Raw genomic sequence first — 25,538 nt, forward strand, 5'->3', positions numbered from 1 at the left:
TATATATATATATATACAGTTGCAAGAAAAAGTATGTGAACCCCTTGGCGATACGTGGAGTTTTGTATGAATTGGGCATAAAATGTGCTCTGAACGTCATCTAAGTCACAACAATAGAAGAACACAGTCTGCTGAACATAATACTACACAAGCATTAGATGTTGCCATGGTTTAATTGCACATAACATGTAAACATTCACAGTGCAGGGAGGAAAAAGTATGTGAACCTTTGGACTTAATAACTGGTTGACCCTCCTTTGGCAGCAATAACCTCAACCAAACGTTTCCTGTAGTTGCAGATCAGACCTGCACAACGATCTGGAGTAATTTTGGACCACTCCTCTTCACAAAACTGTTTTAGTGTAGCAATATTCTTGGGATGTCTGGTGTGAATCGCTCTCTTAAGGTCATGCCACAGCATTTCAATCGGGTTGAGGTCAGGACTCTGACTGGGCCACTCCAGAAGGCGTATTCTGTGCTGTTGCAGCCATTGTTTTGTTGAATTAATTGTATGCTTTGGGTCATTGTCCTGTTGCATCACCCATCCTCTGCGGAGCTTCAGTTGGCGGACAGATGGTTGTACGTTTTCCTGCAAAATGTCTTGATAAACTCTGGAATTCATTTTCCCATCAGTGACAACAATCCGTCCAGGCCCTGAGGCAGCAAAGCAACCCCAAACCATGATGCTCCCTCCGCCATGTTTTACAGTGGGGATGAGGTTTTGATGTTGGTGTGCTGTGCCTTTTTTTCCTCCACACATAGTGTTGTGTGTTCTTCCCAAACAACTCAATCTGGGTTTCATCTGTCCACAGTATATTTTGCCAGTAGTGCTGTGGAACATCCAGGTGCTCTTTTGCAAACTTCAAACGTGCTGCAATATTCTTTTTGGACAGCAATGGCTTCCTCCGTGGTGTCCTCCCATGTACTCCATTCTTGTTTAATGTTTTCCTTATTGTAGATGTGTCAACAAAAATGTTAGCATGTACCAGAGATTTCTGTAGGTCTTTAGCTGACACTCTGGGATTCTTCTTAACCTCATGCAGCATTCTGCGCTGTGCTCTTGCAACCATTTTTACAGGACGACCACGCCTAGGGAGAGTAGCAACAGTGCTAAACTTTCTCCATTTGTAGACAGTCTGTCATACCGTGGACACATGAACATCAAGGCTTTTGGAGATACTTTTGTAACCCTTTCCAGCTTCATGCAAGTCAACAATTCTTGATCATAGGTCTTCTGAGAGCTCTTTTCTGCGAGGCATGGTTCACATCAGACAGTGCTTCTTGAAACCAGTAAACCCAAAACAGGTGTGTGTTTTTTAAGGGCAGGTCAGCTGTCAGCAACACATCCAATAACATCACACTGATTGGAGTCAAGGTTGGCTCACTCCTGGCTCCAATTAGCTCTGGGAGAAGTCAATAAGCTAGGACCTCATATACTTTTTCCTCCCTGCACTGTGAATGTTTACATGTTATGTGCAATTAAACCATGGCAACATCTAATGTTTGTGTAGTATTATGTTCAGCAGACTGTGTTCTTCTATTGTTGTGACTTAGATGACGTTCAGAGCACATTTTATGCCCAATTCATGCAAAACTCCACGTAATCCCAAGGGGTTCACAAACTTTTTCTTGCAACTGTATATATATGTGTGTGTGTGTGTGTGTGTGTGTGTGTGTATATATATATATATATATATATATATATATATAAATAAAATCAGCTAGGTCCATATATATTTGGACACAGGTGCAATTTAGTTTTTTATGTACATCCAAATTGGAGGAAGGGCTTAGGAATTACAGCTCTTAAGAGTAGCCACCCCCCCTTTTTCAAGGGACCAAAAGTAATTAGACAGTTGAATCAAAAGCTGTTTCATGGCCAGTTGCCGGCTACTCCTTCGTTATTTCTTCATCAATTAAGCAGATAAAAAGTCTGGAGTTGATTCTAAGTACTAAGGGACCAAATATAATTGGACAATTTAATATAATCATAAAATAAAATGTTAATTTTTAATATTTTGTTGAGAATACTTTACTGGCAATGACTGTCTGAAGTCTGGAACCCATGGACATTACAAAAGACTGGGTTTCCTCCTTTCTGATGCTGTGTCAGGCTCTAACTGCAGCTGCCTTCAGTGTTCTTTGTTTGTGGGTCTTTCTGCCTTTAGTTTTGCCTTCAGCAAGTGAAATGCATGCTCAATTGGGATGAGATCAGGTGATTGACTCGGCCATTGTAGAACAGTCCACTTCTTTTCCTTCAAAAGTTCCTGGGCTGCTTTTACATTGTGTTTTGGATCATTGTCCATCTGTACTATGAAGCATCGTCCAATCAACTTTGCGGCATTTGGCTATATCTGGGCTAACAGTATATCTCTAAAGACAGCAGAATTCATCCAGCTGCTTCTGTCACATCATCAATAAACACCAATGGCCCAGTGCCACTGGAAGCCGTGCATGCCCTTGCCATCACACTGCCTCCACCATGTTTTACAGATGACATTGTGTGCTTTGGATCATGAGCTGTTCCAAGCCTTCTCCACACTTTTTTCTTCCCATCATTCTGGTACAGATTAATCTTAGTTTCATCTGTCCAAAGAATGCTTTTCCAGAACTGGTCTGGCTTTTTAGATGTTTTTTTTGCAAAGTCTAATCTGGCTTTTCTATTCTTCAGGCTTATGAATTGTTTGCACCTTGTGGTGAACACTCTGTATTTGCTCTTATGAAGTTTTCTCTTGATTGTAGACTTTGACAATGATTTGCCCACCTCCTGGAGAGTGTCCTTCACTTCTCTGGATCTTGTGAATGGGTTTTTCTTTACCATAGAGAGGATCCTGGGGTCATCCACCACTGTTGTCTTCCGTGGACATTCGTGCCTTTTTATGTTGCTGAGCTCACCAGTGCATTCTTCTTTCCTCAGAATGTACCAAACTGTTGATTTGACCACTTCTAATGTTGCTGCTATCTCTCTGATGGATTTGTTTTGTTTTTGAAGCCTTACAATGGCCTGGTTCACTTGCATGGACAGCTCCTTTGAACGAATGATGTAGGTTCACAGCAATAGATTCCAAATGCAAATACCACACTTAGAATCAGCTCCAGACCTTTTACCTGCTTAATTGATGAAGAAATAACGAAGGAGTAGCCCACACTTGGCCATGAAACAGCTTCTGATTCAATTGTCCAATTACTTTTGGTCCCTTGAAAAAGGGGGGGGGGTGGCTACTCTTAAGAGCTGTAATTCCTAAACCCTTCCTCCAATTTGGATGTACATACCCTCAAATTAAACCTGAGTGTGTGCACTTTCAGCCCATATCCATTATAGAACTATAGTTTGAATATATTGTGGTAAATACCTGACAAAATCTAAAATTGTGCCTGTGTCCAAATATACATGGACCTAACTGTATGTGGGTGAGAAAATGTTGGAGAAACAAGCTTGCAGGAGTCCAGTACCTTGTCCCAGTCTTCATCCTCTGACCCTTAGCTTTTACAGTGAGTATAAATATTCTATTATTAACATCTGTATGGAAGGTGTTGTCTCAAGAAGAATAAAATCAATCATGGGTAGTAGTTCTCTTTGGATAGTGCCTCTGTTGTACTGATCTGTCCCAAGCAGCTACAAAGATACATAGAGGTTTTTCCATAGACTTGTAGGGAAGTTTCAGCTGGGAGAACTGGCCTTTGAAACTGAATTGTTTTGACCAACCATGTTCATACCCTCCTCCACCACACTACCACCCCCCTCTCCTCCCAGCCTTTCTAATCCATGTAGTAAAATTGCTTTTTTTTGTTAGTTTATTATAATGCTTTTGTTGCTCAGGATGTCTTAAGCTTTTTCTGGATAGCTCTCATAACAGATTTATCTGTTTAGGAACTGATGATGTAGTTGGCCCAGAAGGGATGGAAAAATTTTGTGAAGATATTGGTGTGGAACCTGAAAATGTAAGGCCTGTTTTTTTTTTCTTGATTTGTTTCATAATTACATAATTATTGAAGTTTCAAAAAGACCGATGGCCATCAAGTTCAAACTCTACTAACTCCTGCAGTTTTAGTACAGAGCAAGGTAGAGCAAAAATCCCCTGCATTGGCCCTAGCTCTGTTCTCTGCATGCCGAGAATGAGTAGGAATGTACACTGCACAGCGCATTCTAAGAAAAAAATTGCTGAGTGTGGGAATTGTTTTGTGACAAAAGAGACTTTGCAAGTTACTTGCCAAAAAAAAAATCAGCACTTTTTCAAAGTATAACATTTAGTTCTGCTTTTAAATGTAGCAGAGAAAAGTCAGGGCACTAGCTTGCCTGCCCTATCTGGCACAGTAGTATAAGACTTGGGACTGGAGGGACGGAATACAAATCCTTAACAAGGGAAGACAGCTTAGTTAATATATTTCAGGGGTTTATCTGTTTTTACTGGAGTTCACCCTAAAAAAGTGAATGTTTTTTTTAATGAATTAAATGGTACTGGCAATAGACTGAGTGCAACCATTTGACCGTTATGTAACCACTGTCCTTCAACACACAGAAAAGAAAATATTGGATTGGATTGCACATACATTTCTCTGCAAGCTATAAAATTTCATTTTTGATAATGAGCATTTTAACAATCAGATGTGCTTGTTGTAGTTACATAAGGAAATCCTATAATGCCTAATTCTTGCCCACAATTCCTAGATGAGAAGCATTAGGCCACCTAAGCCCATCCTTACAGACCTCTGTGGCCTTTGGGTAATAACCATCTTGCCCATGATTTCACTTGATCCTCTAACTCTCTGTGGGTCTGTAAGCTCTAAATTGGTGTATGTGCATTCTGTTGCAAATAAAGCACCAGCAAAAACAAAACTGTACTGAAATGGCTTTGGTCCCTAAGGAACAAAATGATTTCCACTACCTCCCATAGGGGTAGAGGAAAAATAACTATACGAGGAATAGATCAGTGTTAGTTTGCTGGTCATCAAGGATCTCTCTCCCCTCTTCTCTTTCCCTCTCTCCTATCTCCTTTTTTAAGTGATATGTACATTATTGTATCATACTTGCATGTGGGCTATTTTTCTGAAGAATATAGTGTCACAAGTGCCTAAGGGCACTGTGTTTTGAGATTTTCATGGTTGGTTCTCTGCTGTGGCAATGAAATCTCACTTTTATGTTCTAACACTCATTAGCTTGTATTTATTCTATTCCCATAGGTTGTTATGCTTGTTTTAGCCTGGAAATTAGATGCACAGAACATGGGTTACTTTACATTGCAAGAATGGTTAAAAGGAATGACTTCCCTACAGTAAGTAGTTGCCAATTAGTATGTTAACATGTCATTGTTGTTACTACTTTTTTTAGGCCTCCTTCACATGGCCATTTAGCCACATGCACCAGATTCCAGTTCAAAGAATTAGCGGATTCTTGCAGCTGGAATGACAGGTGCATGTCAATGCTTAGATCGTAATCACCTGCACTTAGTACACACCAATCAATGCACACTCAATGTTAATCAATAATGGGCTGCTCCTCCTATAAAGGTACAGCCTTATCAACATAAAACACAAAATAACAGAAGCGCTGCCTCAGTGTTAGTTAACCACATCCCGACGACCCTATAGCAGAAATACTGCTACAGGGCGGCAGGGGTGCGTAAAATCACGTATATACATGATTTTGTATTTCCGGGTAGGGGGTGCGCGCCCGCACCGCCATTCGTGGCCGCAGCTGTCAATCACCGGGTCCCGGCCGGTGATTACCCGCCGGTGATTACCGAGGATCTCTGACAGAGAAGGGCTGCTTTCTTTACGAACAGTCCTCATCCCTGTTGGCTCGGGCACACTGCTCTGGATAGCTGTGCACAGCACAGCCATCCATAACAGTGTGCTTATAATGAAGCGCCAACACGCCACCCCCCAGTAAAACTCCCAGCACACATTTAAGCATTTGATTGCCCCAGATGTTAACCTCTTCCTGCCCAGTGCCATTAGTACAGTGTCGGTGCTTTTTTTTTTTTTTTTTAGCACTGATCACTGCATTGGTGTCACTGGGGATGTCATTGACACCAAGTCAGTTCCTCCCAGTGTCAGAATGCCCGCCGCAGTACCACTGTAAGTTGCTGATTGCCGCCATTACAGTGGGCAGCACAGTGGCTAAATGGTTAGCACCTCCGCCTGGCAGTACTAGGGTCGTTGGTCAAATTCCAACCACAGCACCACCTGCCTGGAATTTGCATGTTCTCCCTGTGACTGCGTGAGTTTCCTATGGGTACTTCGGTTTCCTCCCACACTCCAAAGACATGCCGATAGGTTAATTGGATCCTGTCTAAATTGGCCCTAGTATGTGTATGTATGAATGTACGGTAGGAACTTTAGATTGTATGCCCCTTGAGGGTTAGGGACTGATGTGAATGTACAATATATATGTAAAGCGCTGTGTAAATTGGCGGTGCTATATAAGTATCTGAAATAAATTACTAGTAAAAAAAAATTCCAGTATATATACCGCCATTTGTAAACGCTATAACTTTCACGTAAACTAATTTAAACGTATTAGGATTTTCTTTTTAGCAAAGACATGTAGTAGAATACATTTTGGCCTAAATTTATGATGAAATTTGATTTTTTAAATTTTTTTACTGGACATGTTTAACCACTTGCCTACCGGGCACTTATACCTCCTTCTTTACCAGGCCAATTTTCAGCTTTCAGCGCTGTTGCACTTTGACAATTGCCCGTCAATGCAAGATTGTACCCATATGAAATTTTTATCATTTTTTTCTCACAAATAGAGCTTTCTTTTGGTGGTATTTAATTGCCGCTGGGCACTTTACTTTTTGCCCTATAAACAAACAAATTGCAAAAAATTTGAAAAAAAAAAGTTTCTTTGTTTCTATTATAAAATTTTTTAAACAGGTAATTTTTCTCCTTCGCTGATGTGCGTTGATGACGCAGCACTGATGGGCACTGATAGGTGGCACTGATGGGCACTGATAGGCAGCACTGAAGGGTACTGATAGGCAGCACTAATGAGGTGTCACGGATAGGCGGCACTGATAGGCGACACTGATGATGGGTACTGATAGACATCACTGATAGGTGGCACTGACTGGCGGCACTGCTGGGCACTGACTGGCACAACTGCTGGGCACTGACTGGTGGCACTGACTGGCAGCACTGCTGGGCTGCACTGATTGGCACAGGTGGGTGGCACTGGTGGGCACAGCTGGGTGGCACTGCTGGACTCAGGTAGGTGGCACTTCTGGGCACAGGTGTGTGACACTGCTGGGTGGCACAGGTGGGTGCACTGCTGGGCACAGGTGGGTGCACTGCTGGGCACAGGTGGGCGGAGCTAGTGGGCGCACTGCTGGGCACAGGTGGGCGGAACTTGTGGGTGGCACTGCTGGGCACCGATCATCAGTGCCCTGATCCTCGCTCTAACAACTGCCGGTTCTCGGCAGTACTTTCCTCACGATCTGACAGCGTGAGGAAAGTGCAGCCGAGAACCGGCAATTGCATTTCCCGGTGATCAGCGTGTCATTGGACACGGCTGATCATGTGGTAAAAGGCCGCTGTGATTGGCCTTTTACCACATCACGTGATCACGTGATCAGCAATTGTCAGTTAAAATAATGCAGCGCCGTAATGCAGAAAATGACCTGGTCAGGAAAGGAAGTAAATCCTCAGGAGGGCAAGTGATGAAATCACACAAAATTTGTACTTAAACAATAAATACATAAATTGTGAAATGAAGTCCTTAAAGTGAAATCAATAGGTGCAAAATTTCTTTCACATCCACCGGTGGTAGGTGCTCTGTGCTGCCCGCCTGTGTGCCCCCAAACTCACCAACTATAGTGGACTGTTATGGTGAAGTAAGAGTCATTCATGCTTTTTGTGTGGCATGGGAAATCATACCCAGCATGATTTTCCATGCCACATAAAAAGCGTGAATTGCCCCACAAAAAGCATACCCAGCATGATTTCCCATGCCCCACAAAAAGTGTGCCCAGCATGATTTCCCATGCACCACAAAAAGTGTGCCCAGCATGATTTCCCATGCACCACAAAAAGCGTGAATGACTCTTACTTCACTATAAGAGTCCACTATAGTTGGTGAGTTTGGGGGCACACGGGTGGGGAGCAAAGAGTGGATGTGAAAGAAATTTTGCACCTATTGATTTTACTTTAAGGACTTAATTTCACAATTTATTAATGTATTTATTGTTTTAAGTACAAATTTTGTGTGATTTAACCACTTCAATACCCTCTTCCTGCCCGGCCAATTTTCAGGTTTCAGCGCTCTCACACTTTGAATGACAATTGCTCAGTCATGCAACAGTGTACCAAAATTTAATTTTTATCATTTTGTTCATAGAAATAGAGCTTTCTTTTGGTGATATTTAATAACTACTGGGGTTTTTATTTTTTGCTAAATAAACAAAAAAAGACCGAAAATTTTGAATTTCATAAGAGGCATAGAAAGTTTTTTAAGTTGTAATTTTTTTTGTCATAATTGTTTGGAAATTGAAGAAATTAAAAAAAGTTAAAAAATTTTTTTTCATACTGTCACTAGTGCAGTACAGCGTCATGTAACTGGTGTGGCGGTGATCAGGGACACTGGTAACAGTACTAAAAAAAAAATGTGATAATTTTTATTTTTTTTTTTTATTATATATTTTTTCTCTTTTTTTAAGATTTTCTTTTCATATTACACTATGACCAAAGTAGTATAATGTTACCATAGTAACATTGTACTACTTTGGGGAAGTGATCAGTATTTTTTTTTTACACAATTTGATTGCTTATAGCAAATAATTTATTTGCTATATGTAAGCATTTAACTGAATGAAATCGATTCATTCAGGTTTTTTTGTTGTGATTAGCTGTGATTGGCCACGGCTAATCACATGACACAGATGGGCTGTGAATAGCCCAGCCTGTGCATGTGACCACTGTGACCATTCACAGCTAGACATACTTGTATACAATGGATAGCATGAAAGAAAGCCATCCATTGTCTACAACTGTCATGTGACCTGCTGTGATTGGTCACAGCAGATCACATGGTACTGTCAACAGGGCCGGTACACAGATCTGTCATCGGCCATGTCCGAGGTACACAGCCGGTGACAGATCTAGCCACAGCACGGTCCTGAGGGCACTCGCAAGGCGTGAACCGGGAAGGATGTCATATGACGCGCTTCCGGGTTCGACAAGAGTCCCACCTGGCCATTATTTTACTATTGGTTGGGCGGGAAGTGGTTAACAAACACAGAGACAGTTTTAACAGGCTGAAGCAGCTGTGACTGATTGCATCCTGGTTCAGACACCCATGCCTAACAGCAAGTAGCCACTTGATGTGCGGTTGCATGCGAACAACAGCAAGTGCTGTCAGCGTTTTGTACAGGCTGAGCAGCCACCGCTATGCGCATGCATCTGTCATTCCAGTCGAAAGAATCAGCTGATTCTTGTGACTGAAATCTGATGAAAATGGCTAAACAGCTGTGTGAAGGAGGCCTTAATGTTGCTAGTCTGCTGGTTTCATTTCACACAACTTAAATCAGGTTAGGAATCATTTCTTAACATAAAACATTTAACATTTCTTAACATTTCTTAAAACTGCTAGTATGTTGCTTTTGAAGTTAAGTTTCATGCTAAATGGAACATGTCTGTGCTGACAGCTGTGTTCCTGCATCTTTGCCTGTACCTCAGTCTTTCAGGAACAAACACATACTTTACAGAGATTCTTATTCTAAATCTAGCTTTTTCCTTGACTATCCCCAATTTCAGCCATTAGCCACTTCAATACTGGACACTTTCACCCCCTTTAGCTTTCAGTTCCTTTGCACTTTGAATGGCAATTGCGCGATCATAAATTTTTATTATTTTTTTGAGACCAATAGAGCTTTCTTTTGGTGGTATATAACCGCTTCCCCGCCGCTCTATAGCAGAAATACTGCTTACAGGGTGGCAGGGCTGCGCAAAATCATGTGTATATATACATGATTTGCATTTCTGGGTAAGGGGCATGTGCACGCCGCCCTACCAGCACCGCCATTGGCGGCTACAGATGTCAATCACTGGGTACCGGCCGGAGATTCCCCGCTGGCACCTGGCGGTCGCCAAGAACTAGTGACGGGAGAGACCTGTGTGTAAACAACACAGGTCTCTCTCCTGCCAGCAATAACATGCTTCTGTGTATTTCTTTTTACAGCAGAGAAATACACTGCAGCATGTTTCCCTAGTAAAGCACACACAGTAAAACTTCATAGTTAACCCTTTGATCGCCCCAGATGTTAACCCCTTCCTGTCCATTGTCATTAGTACAGTGTTAGTGCTTTTTATTAGCACTGATCACTGTATTAGTGTCATTGAAATGTCAGTGGCAGTTAGTTCGTCCCGTCCCCCCGAAGTGTCAGATTGCCCACTGCAGTCTCGCTAGAAGTCGCTGATCTCTGCTATTACTAGTATAAAATTCCAGTATGTATACCGCCATTTGTAGTTGCTCTAACTGTTACGTAAGCCAATTATTTTACACATATTGGGATTTTTTTTGTTTTAGAGAAGACATGTAGCAGAATACATTTTGGCCTAAATTTATGATGAAATTAGATTTTTTTTAAATTTTTTACTGGCTATGTTTTATAGCAAAAAGTAAAAAAAATTGTCTTTTTTTGTTTTGTTTTTTCAAAATTGTCGGTCTTTATTTTTTTTATGTTATAACATTTTGCAAATAAGTAATTTTTCTAATTTTTATTCTTCACTGAGCACTGACGGGTATTGATAGGCGTCACTGATGGGGATTCACTGATAATCAGGACACTGATGATCAGTGTAAATGTACCCTGTCAGCCCTGCCAGTTACCAGCTCTCCTTTCCTCACACAGCGACAGCGTGTGAGGAAAGATAATGCCGATAGTTTTGTTTGCATGGGATCAGCTGTGATTGGACACAGCTGATCACATGGTAAAGGGACACTGTGATTGGTCCATTACCTCAATCTGTGTGCAAAGGACACATCGGTCACGGAGCTCGCTGGATGCATGCCCCAGGGGGAGTGCAGGAGGCTCTTTCTGGAAGGGCATCCTTGGATGCCCTCCCAAAACAAGAGAATCATGCTGTAGTCATCTTTCTGCTATGGTGCGGTATTAACCACTTCCAGACCGGACACTTTTACCCCCTTCCTGACCAGGGCAATTTTCAGCTTTCAGCGCTATCACACTTTGAATGACAATTGCGCGGTCATGCAACACTGTACCCAAATGAATTTATTACCATTTTTTTGAGACAGATAAAGCTTTATTTTGGTGGTATTTATTCACTGCTGGGATTTTTATTTTTTTTGCTATTTAAATGAAAAAGTCCAAAAATTTTGAAAAAAAGTGTTTTTTTAAATAAAATTTTGTAAATAAATAATATTTCATCATAAATCTTTGCCAAAATTTATTCCGTTATCTTTAGTAAAAAAAAAAAAATACAAATTAGTTTATAACCAAAAATTATAATTTTTAAACATTTTTTTTTTACATTTTTATTTTATTTTTTTATATTATTATTTTTTATTTTTATTTTTTTTTTTACATACTGTCACCCTAGCAGTACAGTGTCACCATGGTGACACTGTACTACTTGTGAGGGGTGATAAAGATTTTTTTTTTTTTTTTTACACTGATTGCTTTTACACCCATATAGGATGTAAAAGCAATCATTTCTCTTTCTCTCTGTGTGCATTCTTGCAGTCATTGAGAAGTACTGAGTGAGCTGTGATTGGTCACAGCTTGTCACATGGTACAAGGCTGTTGTGAATAGCCTTGTACCATGTGACCTCTGTGATCATTCACAAATTTCACACGTAGTAAGCATGATGTCACAAGTGACATCTTGCTTACTACTTTGCATGTGATCACTGATTGGCCAATCAGTGATCACATGATCCGGACCTCGTACAGAGGTCCCGGCCGACAATTGGTGTTTCACTGTGTCCGGAGGACACAGCGGGCACCGGATCGCGGTGCTGCATGCTCCGAGGGAGCGCGCACAAGCAGGGTGCGGGGAGGCCGTTTATAAATGTTGTTCACAGACAGCTGTTCAACTGAAAAGATCCAAGCCCAAGCAATAGCCTTATTAATGGTGTGGGATCTATATCTGCTCAAGAAAGAGGCCAGTTCCATAAAAATTCTTATCCATATCTGTACAAGCATGGTTGTGGACCCTCATGGTTGTGTGTAGACTTCCCATGTTCCTTTTGGTAGTTTTGTAGCTGGGTGGAGCCCATTGATCATGTGAAAATGTGATGTTGGTGGTCATGTTATGAGCTTGGAGCCATTTAGGATATTCAGTCCCCAAAAGAAGATGAGAGAACAAAGAAAGGTGATATACCTCTGAGGCAACTGGGTGGGGCTGGGGAAACTGAACAGGGGTGTGATCTTAGGACTGCATATGCAGTTGTGGGGGACATCTCTTATTGCCCTAGGACTACTCTGAGTGTGAACCTCTGCCACTAAGGGAACAGTGCTGAAATTTGAGCCACCTATGGCCAGCCTTAGATTTGTACTGAGAAACTGCAGGGCACAATCTCTTTGCAGCACTCTCAAGCAGGAAGAAGATCCTTCCTATGGATGTGAAAATGCCTGCCCCTTTTTTAGACCATATGTACAAAAACATTTTTAAATCTGTAATACTTGTGAGGTAATAACCTGATTGTTATTTTTTTTATCATATTGTTATACAGGATTTGTATAGCGCCAACAGTTTGCACAGTGCTTTGCAACATGAAGGCAAACAGTACAGTGATAATTCAATACAGGAGGAATGAGAGTGCCGTGCTCGTTAGAGCTTACAATCTAAACTGTTTTAAAAATAAAGTGTGGCTGTATAAAGTTAGTAATTTTTGTGTATATTTCAGCAGCCATATTTGGTCATTACATATACAGACATTTCTTAGCAGTACTGATAATCTGCTATTACTGGCAGGATCTCTGGCGGACTAAAATATACACTGCTGTCTATAATTCTATAAAATGCCTGCAAGCTTTTAGTTACAAGACAGCATGTGATTTTTGCCTAGTCTCTAGATCTCGTAAGAGGACAGTTATTTATTTATAACATCAAAAGTGGTTAGTTTTTATCCACAATAATTTTATTGTTTAGAAATGCTGACATCTGTTGATTAATGCAAAATATAAATTTTAACATTTAAATCTGCTTCAACCAACTGTTTTGTCTTTGTTTTTTAGATGTGATACCACTGAGAAACTTAGAAACACTCTGGATTACTTGAGATCTTTATTAAATGAGCCAACAAATTTTAAACTTATTTATAGATATGCTTTTGACTTTGCACGGGTAGGTAAGATTCACTGCCAATAACTGAAAATGTTTTACTTCTAATTACACTGGATAGCTTGTTACTGAGCTTCAGCATTCACCTGGTACTGCTGCCAGGGTATTTCAACAAAACATAGAGATCTGTATTTTCAATGGGAAATATCACTGTCATTTTCCAGTTTGGCATTGACTTAAAACCTGTCTGGGCAAAAAAAAAATGTCCCCATCCAGTGGGTCTGTGCCCCACACTGCATGGGTTGACTGCTCATTTTTGTGGGAGTGAACAGAAAGCTCGTACTGACCTGATCCTTCGGTCCGCTTGAAAACAGCGCTCCCTCGAGGTCAAACAATGAACTGTTCCTGATCTGTAGAGCCTGCTTTGGCAGTGATGACGTCCACAACTCCAGACCATTGGAGAGCGGGGATGCCGGACCGGTCTTGTGCTGTGAGGATCAGGTAAGTATATCTTCACTCTCCTCTCCCCTAGAAAAAAATGAATAGTTAACCCATGCAGTGCGGGCGCAGCCCCACAGCATAGGAAAAATGTTTTTTTTTTTGCCTGGAGTTGACTTTAAAAAGAAACATATTCAGTATCAATGCAGTATGGGCATTTTAACAGAATGGAAACAAAGACTGCTGTAAAACATCAAATGCTGAATGTATGGTGAAAAATTCATATTAATGTGTGGTAATAAATCTTAAACTGCACTTACGTTTTTATAAGTAGTGCCCTTTTTAACATGGAAGAGTTGATTTGCATTGTACAGGATAAGCCCATTGTCTTTGTACATCTGTAAGGGCGTTCTTAGATAGGCGGTAACACCATCTGTGATGGATTGCTTTTCAGAGGGTGGTTGAGTGGCGGCTGGCAGGTGTTTAGGAGGCACTACTGCCATTTCCTTACACTTTTTTTTTTTTTTTTTTCATTGCTGCACAGCAATTTTACATTGCAGCACTATGCCACAACTACAAACCAAGCATTTAGCTTGTGATGTTCCCCACTGATCTGAATGTGCAAGTGTGACAAGTGGTGCCACCTGTCACTTTATGGCCCAAGTTAAAAATGCTGCAGCCGTGAAGCAAAGCATTGCGGCTCTGACCTGTGTACAGCCTTGTTAGGCTTTAATGTTATAATTCCAAGTGAGCGGCGAGGGGTGCAGTAAAACTGCAAATCAGAATTATATTTAAATAGTATTCTATATCAAGTTTATCACTGCAAATAAAAAGCAGAGCTAAAATCTCTGAAGCTGTTCGCCATAATATGCAATCATGAACAGTATACTTGCTTGTAATGGCACACTTACCCTCTAATGTGCTTTCCTGCACTGCAAGGTCCGCACTTCCCCTCATCACTCCATCCGCAGCTGCTGACATCTTTTACAGGTCTTCCAGGCCTGTCATTGGGTGGACACTGATACTTTAACTACTATGTTTCATCTCCCTGGCACCCGACTCTATTTTGCAAATCATGCAGATACTGAGAGTGGGCTTAGAGCGTACAGTAAAGAGATTTATTAGCAGACACATCAAACAATTTTATTTCTTGTTCACTGGCAAGGTATGGGGGAGATTTACTAAAACTGGTGCACACAAAAATCTGGTACTGCTGTGCATGGTATCCAATTCACTTGCTGATATTAAAAGCTGATTGGTTACTATGCACAGCTGCACCAGATTCTCTGTGCACAAATATTAGTAATGGCCGTTTTCACACGGGCGATCTGATCAGTTCGATCAGTTTGTCAGGTCATGCATTTCTGTAGACCAACTGATGTAAATGGACTTGTGTCTGTTTTATATCTGCCTACCTCTGTGTCCATCAGGCCTGTTTGGACAGACCTGATTGGAGACATCCGGGTGTAAACAGACAGCAGAATCTGTTTACTCTCGGCCGCACATAGAGCAGAATGGGTTCTGTCCTTGTCCATTCTGCATAAACTAACTGCACACAGACATGTCACCCATCCCACTCTGCTCTGATCAGCAGAGGATCTATGAACTGATGATTGGAAAGCAAACCGCCTGTGTGAAAGGGGCCTAAATCTCCCCTCTAGAGAGATTGTGGTGTACTGCTGCCTACATGAGGATTTGGACACTGGTTAAAAAAAGAAAAAAAAAAAAAACCTTGTCCATCCCGGTAAAACTCTTCCTACTCCTAGCTTGCCTTATTTTTTTGCTTGAGTCCCAGAAGGGTGCATGCCTTTTTCCTACTATGTAATCCTACAGTACAGGACACAAGCTGAATTTTTATAGACCCTGGGTTATAGGTTGGTACCTTGGGTAATTGAATACTGGCAAGCTTTTAAGGACATGCCCTATGGGTGTCCCCCTATAATCCTACCCCACTCTGTGAGTCCTCAGTTTCTTTGCTAATGTCCTAGGTGATAAACATTTTCTCTCTTTCAGAGAACTCACCCCTAGCCTAAATAGTTTTTTATTTTCTCTTTGGCTTTTTTAATCAACACTTACCTATCTTCTAAAACAGTAGAAGGCATGCTTTTTGGTAAAACCTTGGGAACCATACTTGAACCCCATTCTGTGGGGACAACCTGTAATGTTACTTTGGGCACTTGATCCTGAGTAGGCACTCGCCTTGGCACTTTGTGCAATGTGTGCAGATAGCACGCAGGGTGCTATACAGACCCAGGTCCATGATCCATCCCTATGACCCTGAAAACCCCACCAGGTGTAAGACTACCATGACAGGCGAAGCCTAGACTCTATATAGGGACCAGCGACTTGGACAGGTAAGACAGGGTAACCCTGTAACTCTGTGTTTGAAAATTTAAGTGAATAAATTCCAAACACTACTCTAAAATTCATCCACTTAGTCTCAAGTACATGAGCAGTTGTTACATTACACCACTTGTTGCACACTTTAACATCACTTCCACCTAGAGCCCTTTATAAGGTACTCCAGTGCTTCCTCTCTCACATTTGCCACAAGGACTTCTCTCAAGGATGGTCTGCACCTGGTTGCTGGGTACTCCTTCTTGGACACACTGTGGGTACCCCACAAGGGGAATACCCTTAACCTGGGGCGGACTGACAACTCATGGGGCCTAACTCATGGGGCCCCCGGGCAATCGGGGATCATGGGGCCCCTGTGTCCTTGCCCAAACTCAAAATAGCCTATGAAAAAGGTACCAGGGGCATCTCATGGGGCCCCCTACTGATCCCGGGCTCTCGGGCAGTGCCCGAGTTTCCAAATGGTCAGTCTGTCCCTGCCCTTAACCCTAGCAGTTGTGGAAACCAGGCGAAAGGAAGGCATGGCAAAAGCTCAAGCGAGCATTTGCTCTGCCTGGTGCCCACACAACACCTAATCTCATGATGAGATGCATTGGATTTTAACAGCGGTCTCTGTATTTGATTCCAGCTGTTTCTTAAGCACGCAGCAGGCAGCCTACCTGATTAGGCAGACTTTTAAGTCTGTCAAAATTCCTTTGATAATTAACAGCTTTAATACAGCCATCACTGTATTTTTTTTTAAACATTACATTAGTTTAATTTATGCCATGCCTTCATGTCTAAGGGCAAAACAAATCTTAAAGCCGAAGTACAATTTTTCAACTTTGACATGTGTTAGTAAAACTGTACATATCATCACAACTACTTAGCACATCCAGGTGAATTATACCTTGTTTTTTTTCAAGACAAATTGGGCTGTTTTATAACTTATGTGTGTTTCTTATTACTACCATAACCTACCACCAAAGAACAACCCAAAATAAATTCATATATGTGTATGTTATTTGTTGTTTGTATCTGTAGTACAGCCCAGAAACAATAGTGCACATTTTGTTTTTTCACCTAAAACACAGTGGTACTAACTGACACTGATACCAATTTAAAATTTTTTTTTAAAAATCCTGACCTTGACCCAAATACTAACCCAAACACTAACCCTGGAAACAGTTGTTTCCTTTTTTTTTTTTTTATCTGCAAGGAGAGAGAAAGAGATACATTGTATCTCTCTCCTCCAGTCAAAGAGAGAAAAAGGGGGAAGGGGGGCCGGCTTCACAGTGACTGATCACTGTGATAGCCGATCTCAGGTTATCACAGCAATCATATGATCCGGAATCGAGAGTCCCTGGTCCCAATCGTTAAAACAGGACGCAAGGCTCTCAGTAACACCCCAGTGTTTGTGCTGGGAGCGCGCTGTGCGGCACGCTCCCACCACAAAGACAGGTATGCAGATATGAGGCACCACGGAAAATGCCCAGTTCTGTGAAGCCACATATTTGTGTTACATCAACGCCAAGGGGTTAATGTTGTTGCTCAGAGCAGCTCTATTTTGTTTTGAATTGGTTTTATTTAAGCACTATGCTGATCCTTGTAGTCCTTCCACTTTTTTACTTGTATGCCTCCCATTATTGTAATGTGGTTAGACTTGAGAGTAGGGGGCGGACAGCTCTAAAACATGTTGCCTAAACCGTCCCAATCCCATTTGACCTGTCAGTTCCCCTGCAGCTCTTCAGGTAACGACAGATACCAGTCTTTTAGGCACACAGTTCAGAGAACATGGTTATCGGTGGAAGCCAAGCTCCTCATCAACGTCTTGAGCTCAGAGTGCCAGGATCAGGCTCCTCTAGCACTGGCATCATATGCTTTGATAAATAATAAGGGATCCTCCTGCGCTCATGGGAATAATTGACAAAATACAGCTGCTGTCACTTAGCTGATACCAATAAGTGCAAAATAAAATTAAAAATTAGTGAAGCGCTTGTATCACATGAATACAATCATGTATCTCCATATAGTGTAATTATAAATCAAAGTGACCACTATATATAATAAATGTGTGTTGACTCCCTCTAGTGAAAAGAAAAAATAGTGTCAACCAAAATAGCTAAATAACACACATTAGGAAACTAAATATATAGTGCATAAATCAAATATAATGAACAGAATATATATATACGTGAAAACAGAATATTGGCCACATACAGTGGTATCTAAATTATACATAAATGATATATGCCATAGGTGAACAAGACAATATCAAAGGTGAAAAAAATATTCCATGCATGTGACTGTGCTTTAAGCTGGAACACACACGTGATCTCCACTTCTAAGTGCAAGTACTCTCCTTCAAATGGCAGCAATGCCTGCTCACCTCCCTTCCTCGACCCACACAGGGCCTCAAAGCAGTTACCACCTCAGTGGTGTATTCCTCTGGCAGACTCCTTATTCCTCCTCCTCTCTTATGCAACTCATAAAAAGACAAGAAAGCCTTCCATAGTGTAGTAAATTTAATAGGCAAAGTTAAAAATTACAAAGTATTCCACTCACATGCTCCTTTCCATAAAAAAGCGTTTTTCCCAGCCTGTGGGTAGATATGCATGCACCTGGGGGAATCCAATATGGCCACTGTGTCCGGACATACGTCACCAGGAAGTAGACAAACCGACGCGTAGCGTCACGTGCGTTGTGACTTCATCAGGGTTACCGCCCCCTGGTGACTCAATGGTATTTATAGAGAAAAAAAAAAAAAAAAAAAAAAAAAAAACCTAATTGGATTCCATTGTGAGAGCAGGCATACGGCGGACATCTTATTAGAGTCCTGCACTCACATACATGAATCTATCCCATATACGAATTCTAGTGCTGGATACCAGATATAAATCTCCATATGTCATATTCAAGATATGCACATATAGGAGTAAACAAATTATATATTTAAGCCTATATGAACCACATCTACATCTTTAATGGTGCAATACCACCAAATCATAAACTTTATTAATCATAAATATTAAAACCATTAATCATAGTGGGCTTCCTTATTAAGTAGATATATAAAACAAAACAAAAAAAAAAAAAAAAAAAAAACAAAAAAAAAAAACGCATGAGGGTACATGTTCCCCCATGCGTTTCCAAAAAAAAAAAAAAAAAAAAATATAAATATAAAAAATAAATAAAAATAAAAATAAAATAAAAATAAATAAATAAAAAGTAAATCATTAATAAATAATGAAGGAAAAAAAAAAAAAAAAAAAAAAAAAAAAAAATTAAAAATATATATCTACACGACCATTGTAAATTAATTCGAATGAATGCTCAAAGAGCTCATTAAATACCGATTTAAAAGAACAATTAAAAATAAAAATAAAAATAAATAAAGTGGCATGCACAAATACCAATAGCTTGGGTTTACAAAAATACATTCGTTATATTAACAGAATTAAAAAATATAATATGTGAGTTAATATTACCAGAGATATTTTATATGTAAATTGCTGTTACCAGATCAATTTTCTAACATTTAAAATTCAAATTTAAAAATCGCTAATAAAACAGTTGAGATCAAACTCAATATTAAGGCCATGCGGTGCCTGTGTATGCATGGTATACATCCATCTCGACTCTGCCTGACTAAGGGATTTAATCTTATTACTCCCCCTCCAATGACTCAAAACAGCATAATAAAGACCCTTCAGGACTCAAATTTTGGGGTATACAGAAGTATGTGAGTCATTGGAGGGGGAGTAATAAGATTAAATCCCTTAGTCAGGCAGAGTCGAGATGGATGTATACCATGCATACACAGGCACCGCATGGCCTTAATATTGAGTTTGATCTCAACTGTTTTATTAGCGATTTTTAAATTTGAATTTTAAATGTTAGAAAATTGATCTGGTAACAGCAATTTACATATAAAATATCTCTGGTAATATTAACTCACATATTATATTTTTTAATTCTGTTAATATAACGAATGTATTTTTGTAAACCCAAGCTATTGGTATTTGTGCATGCCACTTTATTTATTTTTATTTTTATTTTTAATTGTTCTTTTAAATCGGTATTTAATGAGCTCTTTGAGCATTCATTCGAATTAATTTACAATGGTCGTGTAGATATATATTTTTAATTTTTTTTTTTTTTTTTTTTTTTTTTTTTCCTTCATTATTTATTAATGATTTACTTTTTATTTATTTATTTTTATTTTATTTTTATTTTTATTTTTATTTATTTTTTATATTTATATTTTTTTTTTTTTTTTTTTTTTTTGGAAACGCATGGGGGAACATGTACCCTCATGCGTTTTTTTTTTTTTTTTTTTTTTTTTTTTTTTTTTGTTTTGTTTTATATATCTACTTAATAAGGAAGCCCACTATGATTAATGGTTTTAATATTTATGATTAATAAAGTTTATGATTTGGTGGTATTGCACCATTAAAGATGTAGATGTGGTTCATATAGGCTTAAATATATAATTTGTTTACTCCTATATGTGCATATCTTGAATATGACATATGGAGATTTATATCTGGTATCCAGCACTAGAATTCGTATATGGGATAGATTCATGTATGTGAGTGCAGGACTCTAATAAGATGTCCGCCGTATGCCTGCTCTCACAATGGAATCCAATTAGGTTTTTTTTTTTTTTTTTTTTTTTTTTTTTTTTTTTTTTTTTTTCTCTATAAATACCATTGAGTCACCAGGGGGCGGTAACCCTGATGAAGTCACGACGCACGTGACGCTACGCGTCGGTTTGTCTACTTCCTGGTGACGTATGTCCGGACACAGTGGCCATATTGGATTCCCCCAGGTGCATGCATATCTACCCACAGGCTGGGAAAAACGCTTTTTTATGGAAAGGAGCATGTGAGTGGAATACTTTGTAATTTTTAACTTTGCCTATTAAATTTACTACACTATGGAAGGCTTTCTTGTCTTTTTATGAGTTGCATAAGAGAGGAGGAGGAATAAGGAGTCTGCCAGAGGAATACACCACTGAGGTGGTAACTGCTTTGAGGCCCTGTGTGGGTCGAGGAAGGGAGGTGAGCAGGCATTGCTGCCATTTGAAGGAGAGTACTTGCACTTAGAAGTGGAGATCACGTGTGTGTTCCAGCTTAAAGCACAGTCACATGCATGGAATATTTTTTTCACCTTTGATATTGTCTTGTTCACCTATGGCATATATCATTTATGTATAATTTAGATACCACTGTATGTGGCCAATATTCTGTTTTCACGTATATATATATTCTGTTCATTATATTTGATTTATGCACTATATATTTAGTTTCCTAATGTGTGTTATTTAGCTATTTTGGTTGACACTATTTTTTCTTTTCACTAGAGGGAGTCAACACACATTTATTATATGCTTTGATAGTTCCCTGGCCTCAGTTCAGGCTAATCTGTGTCTTCCCTCCAATACCAATTTTGCCTTGCCTGCTTTGCAAAAATTGAGCAAGAGAAGAAACTGGTGATTCCCATTGCAACAGACTTGGCCAGAGAAACCTGATACGCACTCAGACTACTAGGAGATGACCCCTTGCCTCTTCCCAACAGCCTAGACCTGCTATTTCAGGGACCTCTATTCCATCCTGCTTCTCAGTCATTAGCTTTAAAGGCTTAGTTGTTGAGGTCCATGTCTGAAAGGACAAAGGGATCTTGGATTCTCTCTGGATTCTGCATTCCTACTTTATTAAAAGCAAGAAAAGCCACTTTCAGAAAGATCTATTGTTGTACCTGAAATCCTTGTTTGCGTGTTGTGCACACAGGCACTTCAACACAGGTACATCACACCAAAAGCTTGCCCTGTGCATCACATTCTGACTTTCTACAACCAGAACTTGGCCTTAGGTAGTCTGAAAGGACAGGTGTTGGTGGCTTTGTCCTGTAAATAACCATTTCTGGTCTTGCACAGAGACAAGTTGGCTTACGCCTTTTACCTCAGCCAGAACATTGTTCTTCTGTCCCTCAGTCTGGCTCCAGTGAATCATAATGTCTACTTTGCAGCCATTTCTTCAATTAGAAAGGCTGACTCTCTCTTTGTCATGCCTAATGCTCCCTGAATAGGGGAACTATTCCATTGGTGGTTCAGACAGAACATCATCCAATCTTTGAAAGGCTGCCACCTGGTCTTTTGTTCATATGTTCCCTAAGTTTTACCAGGATGTTCAGGTTTCTGATTCCAGTTTTGGTCATAAGCTTTAGGTGGCTTATTGAGCTGCAGGCAGCCCCATGTTCTGCTGTCATTGTGTGGACCTGTTAGTGTTTTGTTGCTGTTGACCACCCCATCAATCGTTTTCTTGAAGTTCATTGAGAGACAAAGGGCATACATCCTCTGTGCCTATGATCTATGTCAATAAACTGGGAGTAAAAGAGAATTACAGAGCTGGTAATTTTTTTCCCCTTTTCTTGCCACTGTCCAAATCCTCCTGCAGCTGTCAGTATAACCGAATAGTCTCTGAATTCAGTGTTCTTCAGTGCTTTTTAAGAAATAGATTTTATGGATAGATTTTTAAGTACAAAAATCCTTTTTTTTTTTTTGTCAGAAGAGACTTATAAAGTTTATTCTACAAAAAAATGTGTACTTGCTAACAAAAACATTTTAGCTGGAGTTTGGTTTTTCTAGTGATACTTTAAGGAGCAATTCCTCAGTAAGGACCATTGTGGAAAAGTCACAGGAATAGTATTACATATTTCTGCAACATCCTTTTTAAAGAACAAAGAACAGTGTTGTTTACTCTGGATTTACAGATCAATGACCATCTCTACCAAGCAATGGAATAGGCATTACAGGATAATGGGTAATGTGCATTTTACATGGTTCCGTCCACTGAAAATGTTGGTAAGCCGAGCAAGAAAAAACTAACTTGTTTTCTTACTTTTAAGTCACGTTTTATTGTTTATTTTATTTATTATTTGTTTTGTTTTTTTCTTTTAGGAAAAAGATCAACGGAGTTTAGACATGAATACAGCAAAATGTATGTTAGGACTCTTGTTAGGAAAAACATGGCCACTGTTTCCAGTGTTTCATCAATTTCTAGAGGTATGATTGCATTCATCACTTATCTTCAGATTCTTCATTTAGGGAATATTTAAAAAAAAAAAAAAAAAGATTTAAAGCCAGCAGCTACTACATTTGTCTAAAAGAAACTGTAATAGCAGTCAATTTGTAATTTTGTGAACAATGGTGCTGCTCTCCAGCCACCATCATTCACAACACAAGCTGTCAGCTACTACTGTAGTATTCTCAGAACTAGCTGAAGGCGGTGGATAGCCTTCAAAGAGAGCAGAGTAGAGATAGGGCCAAACAACGAGAAGGGCTGCAGATGTACAGAGGAGGCAAAGGCTCTATATCTGTACTGCCCCCTCCTCCCTTGTGCGCCATCACTCATAAGTCTGTATCCTTGCTGCAGCTCACTGAGCTGCATGGTCAGATAGTGGTGGGAAGAGGGGGCAAGCTATCCAATCGCGCACCTCAGTAAGCACCATACAGATTTTAATTAGGACAAGTTCTTTGTGTACCGGGTCCCCTGTGGGATTTAACAAATCTTTCTAACTTTTGATGAGACCACTTTTTTAAAGCTGGATTGCCCACTGAGCCAAACTTAAAACCCCTCCCTCTACATGGAACTCCAGATTTATGTTCATGTTCTTAGATGATGAACATATTCTTCTCTGGAGATGTGTTTTCCGTTTTTTAAAACCATACAGTTTTTTTTCCCCAAATCAAACAATGATCTCCCTGACACAGTGGCTCTCCAATCCTGCCTTGGAACTAGGGTAGACATTCCTTCACAGGAATTGGAACGTGGTATCAACAGATGCACGTTTTACAGGCTTGGGTGGCATGTACAACTCCCTGACTGTCCAGGAAACATGGTCCCCAGAGGTATCAACACTCTTCATCAGATGTATCTACAGCGTAGGACTTCCCTTCTACTAGGTCACCCAGTCAGAGTGTAGTCAGATAATGCCAGAGTATCCTACATAATCATCAAGGGGGTACCAGAAGCTTAACAGCCCTAATACTCTGAAGGGTATAAACTTACATTCCAGCTCTCTTTTCCATTCACAATGTAGGAGTGGACATATAGCAGTGGAATTCCCAAGCTGCAAATGCCTAGAATCGGGAGTGGTCTCTGCACCGTAAGATCTTTAAAAATCTCTGTTGAAGGTGCTGAAAACCAGATTTGGACATCCTAGCCTCCAGTTTCAACAACAAAGTGAACAAATTTGTGGCGAGGACCAGGAATCCAATAAACTTCACAGTGGGTGTTCTAGTGATTCCTTGGATTCAGTTCCAACTGGTTTATGCCTTTTTTCCGACTGCTGCACAGGATAGAGGAGGAAAGGGTTCCGTTGATTCTCGACACACGAGATTCGCTCAGAAGAACATGGTACACATTCATAGCGGTTGCTTTACTAAAACTGGAGAGTGCAAAATCTGGTGCAGCTGTGCATGGCAGCCAATCGGTGTCTAACTTCAGCTTGTTCAAGTAATCCTTGATGGGAAAAAAAAAACCTGGAACTGATTGGTTTCTCTGCAGAGCTACAACACATTTTGCACTCTCCAGTTTTAGTAAATCAACCGCACAATCAGACTTCTGGTGGATGAGCCCTCTCTTTTCAAAACAGACCAGACTTACAGGCTCAAGGCACCCTGTTCTATCCAGCCTATCAGTTACTGCCTTTAACAGCGTGGCTGTTGAAACCCAAGTCACATAGGGGTATCTTTGATTCTGTTATTTCCACCTTACTCAGCCACAGCCTCCTTTTGCAAGATGGAGTCTTTTTTTTTTTTTTTTTTCTACCATGGTGGTCCTTGTATAGGAATCCCTGCTTCCTGCTCCACCATTACCAGGTGGGTTAGGCAACTAATTTCCAAGGCCTATGCCTTTAAGGAAAAGATTCCTCCCAGTCTTCCGAGAGGTTAAGGTCCTGGTTGTGCTGTTTGGCAGGGGTGCCTGTATATATGAGTGGATGAACAAAATTGGAATACCTTTGACAATGTAAATGATTCATATCAATGTATTTCAGCTGTGTATTTAGTGGTTTGCCTAGATCAGCTTTAAACTAGTTTGTGAAAAATTGGTAATTTATATGTTGTGGCATTCACCTTGAAATCTGGCTTTCATAGCAAAAGCAGGTGATTGATACTTTATATTTCCAATATATATATATATATATATATATATATATATATATACACTACAAATTGATGTTGGTTTGATAGAGATAGTACCTTCTTTAGTGTTTTATTTGCGTACTCTTGAAATCTGTGTGTTAATTTTTTTTTTCAAATAGACTCTGCTTCCCTCCTATAACCTATCAAATGCTTGTTTGCAGCAATCAAAATATAAAGTTATAAACAAGGACCAGTGGTGCAATGTTCTAGAATTCAGCCGCACAATTAATCTTGACCTCAGCAACTATGATGAGGACGGGGCCTGTGAGTAACACCATCAGTTTCCATTATTTTGGGTTCATTCTTCTTG

General features: G+C 40.1%; 1 protein-coding gene across 1 annotated transcript in view; it reads left to right on the forward strand.

The window, feature by feature from the left end:
• DCUN1D4 (defective in cullin neddylation 1 domain containing 4) overlaps positions 1 to 25,538 on the forward strand; it is a 93,972-nt gene that overhangs the window by 51,461 nt on the left and 16,973 nt on the right. Inside the window, exons 6-10 of the mRNA XM_089669245.1 lie at positions 3,872 to 3,942; positions 5,182 to 5,273; positions 13,203 to 13,311; positions 22,982 to 23,086; positions 25,390 to 25,492. Of these exons, the coding sequence (XP_089525371.1) occupies positions 3,872 to 3,942; positions 5,182 to 5,273; positions 13,203 to 13,311; positions 22,982 to 23,086; positions 25,390 to 25,492 (480 nt within the window). The remainder of the gene's footprint in view (positions 1 to 3,871; positions 3,943 to 5,181; positions 5,274 to 13,202; positions 13,312 to 22,981; positions 23,087 to 25,389; positions 25,493 to 25,538) is intronic.

This window comes from Staurois parvus, unplaced genomic scaffold, assembly GCF_062004578.1.
Source record: "Staurois parvus isolate SC_StPar_1 unplaced genomic scaffold, SC_StPar_1.0 ptg000071l, whole genome shotgun sequence".
Classification (NCBI taxonomy): domain Eukaryota; kingdom Metazoa; phylum Chordata; class Amphibia; order Anura; family Ranidae; genus Staurois; species Staurois parvus.